Source organism: Dreissena polymorpha, chromosome 16 (genome assembly GCF_020536995.1).
Source record: "Dreissena polymorpha isolate Duluth1 chromosome 16, UMN_Dpol_1.0, whole genome shotgun sequence".
In the NCBI taxonomy this organism is placed as follows: domain Eukaryota; kingdom Metazoa; phylum Mollusca; class Bivalvia; order Myida; family Dreissenidae; genus Dreissena; species Dreissena polymorpha.
The window spans coordinates 6,205,994-6,211,993 of NC_068370.1; the positions used below are offsets into that span (position 1 = coordinate 6,205,994).

A 6,000-nucleotide genomic window follows, 5' to 3' on the forward strand; every position below is an offset into this window, starting at 1 on the left:
AACTTTCCGCTTTTATGGTATTTTTCGTTTTAAGCAAGCTTTGTTTGGCTAAAATCCAGTTTAAGTCTCAATTGTCGTTCTTGATTAACAAGTACGGGCTGCATAGGCTTATCTGGGACGACATTTTAAGGACATGCGTTAAATCCCGTTTCCCCAGAGCGAGACCTAAATATCGTGTTCACCTGTGTCACGTTGCCGTCCGAGTATACGAGCGTCCACTCGCCCGTCTTACGGCCGATCACACACGAGGCCCAGAAAGCGTCCAGGAAGCGCCAGTCGTCGTTCACGTAAACGGCATTCCACTGCGCACCCATGCTCTTCCGATCAACGCGGCCTCCGATGTCATAGGCGGCGCTCTTGTTCATGCCGCTGAGGATGACGCACGGGATTCCCGCCATTCTAAAAGCGATGTGATATTACAATATTAGAACCGCGGTCCGTACGTGTGGGGCTGTGTGCCACTCAGAAACACATCTTATGTTATCCTAGAATATGTTGAGCTTTGACACATTTAATAATGTATTACAATCACTTGCGGTGTCTTTATATGATTATAATAACGCAAAATTTAGAGTGGCACATAACATCGTATATTATTAAAATATAAAACAAAAACGAGCTGCGTTTGTGAGACGCAATGCCCCCTTCTGCACTTTGAAGCCACACAGCAGCTACTAGTATATCCAAAATAAAAACATCATGACGAATTTACGGGCCACTGTTATTTGACAAAGTTAGGGGCCTTTGAAAGTATTTGAAAGCGTTTTGGGAAAAACACGGGAAATGTTATTTAAAAGGAAAAAAAAGTCCAAGGACTATAACTTTCCCAAAAATCAATGGATCGGAACGAAACTTACATTAGCCCAACATTCACAACATCAGCTAAATATCTGAAAGCGTTTTTTTTTAACTCTCAAAAACTATAATTATAGAGAAGGCCATAACTTCGCCAAAAAACAAAGGACCGGGATGAAACACGCAATTCATCTGTAAGTCATGTAGAAAGACTCACATACCAAACAATCAGCTCAGTATTTGGAAGGATTGTGTAAAACAAAAATACCTTCCAAAACGGACTGACGAACTAACAGTGCGACTGCTTTATGCCGACTTACCGAGGGAAATAAAATGCCATTTATTTTGTTAAAAATATGTTTCTCCGAATAGATTTAATTGCTGCCAATTTGTTACAACCCAGATTCAAATCTGGACAAAATTCTTAAACCTGTTATATCAATACGAGAGAGAAAAACATAAAGATAATTATATTGCTCATGTCGACTCATATATACGCAATCCGAAAAACGGTTACTTTCCTTCGGCTAACATATACTTACTGACAGAGTCCAGATATGAGATGAGCGTGGTTGCCCATGTTACACTGGATCTTCGTAAAGTACTCGAGAGGCGAGTGTGTCGGGGGTACACCGTCCACCTAGTAGCGACAATGAACATTAGATTCAGCCGCGGTCTGGAAAAACTAGGCATGATGCATGTGCGCAAATGCTGCCCCAGATTCGCCTGTGCAGTCCACACATAAACTAGATTTTCGTGTAGAAGCGACTACCTAGAAACGCAAAATTCCATACAAGCGGAAAGTTTCGTCTCTGATTAGCCTGTGTGAATTGCAAAGGCTTCCTCTTGCATAACACTTGACGCGCATGCATAAAACACAATTTGCTAAGCACGAGGCTTAAATAAAAGTATAAAACGACAATCTTAGTTATGTGCTAATTAATTACGATGTTGATAGCTATTATGATGAGAATAATGATGACGATGGTCATTATGATGATGGCAATAACATGACGAGGATGATTTCTAAATTTATGACGTTATTGTTCGGAGGGGGGGCGGTGGCAATTACTATTATGTTGATAGTGATATTGGGGATAATGATACAGTTGAAGATGACGATGACGACGCTTCTCCTGAGTCTCCTGCTGCTTTTTATGCTGAGGACGAAGATGACAATTATGATGATTATGGTAATGGTTTAAGGGATACATGTGTTAGGTTCTTATGAAATCGATAAACCGCTAGTGATGAAAGAACTTACTAAATATAAATTGAACAAAGTATTAAGCACTACAAAAATTCGCAGCCGCTCTAGACAGTGTCGGAAAATACGCACTCAAAGCTAGCTTATAGTTACAAAAGCCCCCATACCTTGAAGTTGTACACGTCTATGGATGTGACCCAGAGGAAGATGGCTCGTATCTTACACAGGTCGTCCCAGCGTTCATTGTTGCGTGTCAGGTACTTGATCAGTTCGTTGAAGTTTCCCACTAGTAGCTTCGGGGGCGCCTAAAGAGGACATTGCATGTGAATATCACACGATAGCTGGAAAGAGGACATATGGAAAAGAACCCCATGAACTTTTGGATGAGAAAAAAAATCTGAAAATTTTTCCCTAAGGAATTGATTATTGTTAAATTATCAGAGGACATTCTAAGTGAGAGTAATACAAAAATAATATGAGGCTTGCTCTGGACACTGAGGCTTACTGCATGTGCGTAAAGTGTCGTCCCTGATGTTCATGTTTCGTCCGCACAGGCTTATCAAGAACGACACTTTCAGCTTTGATGATATTTTGTTAAGAAAAAACCAGTCCTTAGCGAAAATAAAGTTTAGGTGGAGAGTGTCGTTCATGATTAGCATGTACGGGTTACATGGGCTAATCTGGGACGACACTTCACGCTCATGCCGTAAGCTAACTGAAAATATAATAAGGCTCGAAGACATGAAAACGGGTAGAACAAACAATGTAGGTGTTTTGTGAATTTTACTATTTAAGAAAAGAAATCACTGTCAACTTGAATGGAGTTATTCAGAGAATATTAAAGGGGCCTTTTCACGTTGGCTTAATTGACAAAATTGAAAAAAAGTTGTTTCAGATTCGCAAATTTTCGTTTTTGTTATGATATTTGTGAGGGAACAGTAATACTAAACATTTACCATGCTCTAACATAGCCATTTTATGTATCTTTTTACGATTTAAAAACCTGAAAATTATAAAGCATTGCAACGCGAAACGAATTACTATTTGGAGAGTTCTGTTGTTGTCGTTATAATTTTTAAACTACGAGGATTGCTTATATAAAGTATAAAATACATCTGACATTGTATCTGGAAGGTTGGCCGAGCGGTCTATGTCGTGGACTTTTTACTCCAGGACTCCAGGGGTCAGTGGTTCGAGCCCTGCTGAGGGTTACCTTTTTCATTTTTTAAATGTTATTCTTGATTTTTAAATGGAGCTTTTGAGATCCAATGTTTACATTTATCAATAATAAAGCATTTAATTACAAACTCCAAAACATGTCAAAATCTGTGAAAAGGCCCCTTTAAGGGCGAGTTTGAGTATAATTCCGCTGCCTAAGTTATACTCTTAATACCACAACATCAATGAGGTCAATAAAATAAGCCTAATTCTGAGGAATCTAGATCGTATGCATCTGCGTAAAGTGGCCCCAGATTAGCGTGTGAAGTCCTCACAGGCCAATAAGGGACGACACTTTCCGTTTTAAGGAATTTTTCTTTACAGGAAGTTTCTTCTAAACGAAAATCGAGTTTAAACGAAAAGTGTTGTTCCTAATAAGCGTCAAATAATCCGTAGACACTGACTTAATTTAGGTTTAAATATTACGAGTTTACTGGCATTAAATAGTGCGAACGTTATAACCACATTTAATGTTTTAATGTCAGGCTAAAATACAAAAAGGTAAATAATATAATCTGTGGTGACTAAATTATCACTACACAATTTTCGATGACATAAATTACAGAATTAACCTTGCGGTAAAAAATAAATGGGCTCAATAGACGATGTCTAAATAAAAGTCAATATCAACATAATAAAACACTTGTATAGCTATTATAAATCTATTTCAATCGTACGTTGTTTGACTCTATATCAAAACAAATAGGCACAAGGGCTAAAACAAGTATTGTAAGCATTGACTATTGGCAATAAGTAATGAACATTTATTTACAATACGTGGAGTGATTGAGCGGATAATATAAAACCTTCAACATTGTTTAGTATGTATTAGATATATTTAGACCATAAATGTGTCACATACAATGCACTATTAATGCGTATTGTCCATTTATCACAAACATACTACATTAAATAATGCATTCAAAGTTTAACTTGAAACTCTTCATGCTTGGCATAAGAGTGCTTGTCTTTAAAAAGGCATTTACCCCATCACGAACTACAATATTACGAGAGAGCACGGTTCCGAAGAAAGACCATATGCAATTGCATTAATTACTTTTAAAAAGAACAAATGCCAGACTTAAATGGCCATTATTCTTTTTTAAGTGACCCTTGAAGAACTTGTTATATAACGAAACAATGCAGACAAATGCAATTTTATTGATATCTAAAACTTATTCTGTAGTATAAATCCATTATAAGTGAATATTGAAATACGCCGTAACATTACATCTAATTGCGAATCGCACTCCTGACTGAAATGACATTTATAGAGGTCATTTAAACTAACAAATCCTGACATGGAAAATGATATTGTGGAGTACATGGTAACGAAACATTGAAACATGCTCCAGACATTACTTTACCCCTTTATGCGTAGTGGACTCTCCCTTCCTCCTAAATTGGATCAATTTATTTTTTCAAAATTGGGAATGTCTAGTATATTTATTTATATATTTAGAATATTTCTTACAGAAATTCTATTAAGCAAACAGCGCAGACCCTGATGAGAGGCCGCATCATGCGGCGTCTCATCTGGGTCTGCGCTGTTTTCCAAGGCCTTTTTTCTAGACGCTATGCATAAATGGGTTAAAACATCTCCAGACATTACTTAAGGGTGTCACTGAATCATATTGCATTATCGAAAACAAAAATATGATGTGACCGGATTCATAGACGCGTATATTTAACGTGTATACGTCCAAAGAAAACAAATTAGCCGGCTTCTGGCAAAACCTGTGCATTCCTAAAGGCTTATCAGGAAATACACTTTCCGTCAAGACTAGATTTTCATTTATATTTATAAGGAACTTCCTTTGAACTAAAATTCCATAAAACCGGAAAGTGTCGTCCCTGATTAGCCTGTGCGGACTGCACAAGCTAATCTGAGACGCTAATTTACACTCATGCATTAAGTCCGAATTTTCCAAAGATAACTCCAGTCTACATATGACTCGGTATCACGATTCCATTTAGAATCCGTAATTACGACCATACAACCTGTATTAACAACTAAATACCTTTTTTGCAAAATACCTTGTGTAGCAATGTATTATTACGTGATAAAGCATTGGTCCGAAGCACTTAAATAGGTGCCATAGGTCTATACAAACGTCGTCCCGGTTGCGGTTGGCGAATATGGTTAAAAATAAGATTACTTTCACATCCATATGTTATTATTTAACATCGTCTTCCGGGTTTTCTAAATATATAAATGAGTCGCACTCTAGAGAAACTCGTTTGAACATGCATGTGCGTAAAGTGTCATCCCAGAATAGAAAGTGCAGTCCGCGCAGGCTAATCACGGAACATATTTTCCGCCTTGACTGGATTTCCACAAAGTAGTGGCTTCCTTTAAACGAAAAATACCATAAAATGGGAAAGTGTCGTCCCTGACAAGGCCTGTGCGAACTGCACAGGCTAACCTAGGACGATAATTTACGCACATGCTTTCAAACATTTTTTTCAACATAGCGAGAGTACATATTTAAACCAATTTATGCCTAGCGTCTAGAAAAAATGCCTTTGCAAACGGCGTAGACCCAGATGAGACGCCGCATGATGCGGCGTCTCATCATGGTCTGCGCTGTTTGCATAAAGGAATTTCTGTAAGAAATATTCTAAATATAGAAATAAATATACTAGATATTCCTCTTTTTGGAAATAAATTGATCCAATTTAAAAGGAGGGGGAAGTCCACTAGGCATAAATGGGTTAAGTCACAATGTGGTACAACCATTACTTACATTGAGCACATAGTCGTCGACCTCCTTGTAGCG

The 6,000-nt window shown here is 37.8% G+C and overlaps 1 protein-coding gene across 1 annotated transcript in view; it reads right to left on the reverse strand.

Annotated features, from left to right (window-relative positions):
- LOC127862795 (uncharacterized) overlaps positions 1-6,000 on the reverse strand; it is a 36,089-nt gene that overhangs the window by 26,097 nt on the left and 3,992 nt on the right. The window contains exons 2-4 of the mRNA XM_052402067.1: positions 2,170-2,307; positions 1,338-1,435; positions 183-399 (exon numbers count right to left, since the gene is read on the reverse strand). Coding sequence (XP_052258027.1) covers positions 183-399; positions 1,338-1,435; positions 2,170-2,307 — 453 coding nt within the window. The remainder of the gene's footprint in view (positions 1-182; positions 400-1,337; positions 1,436-2,169; positions 2,308-6,000) is intronic.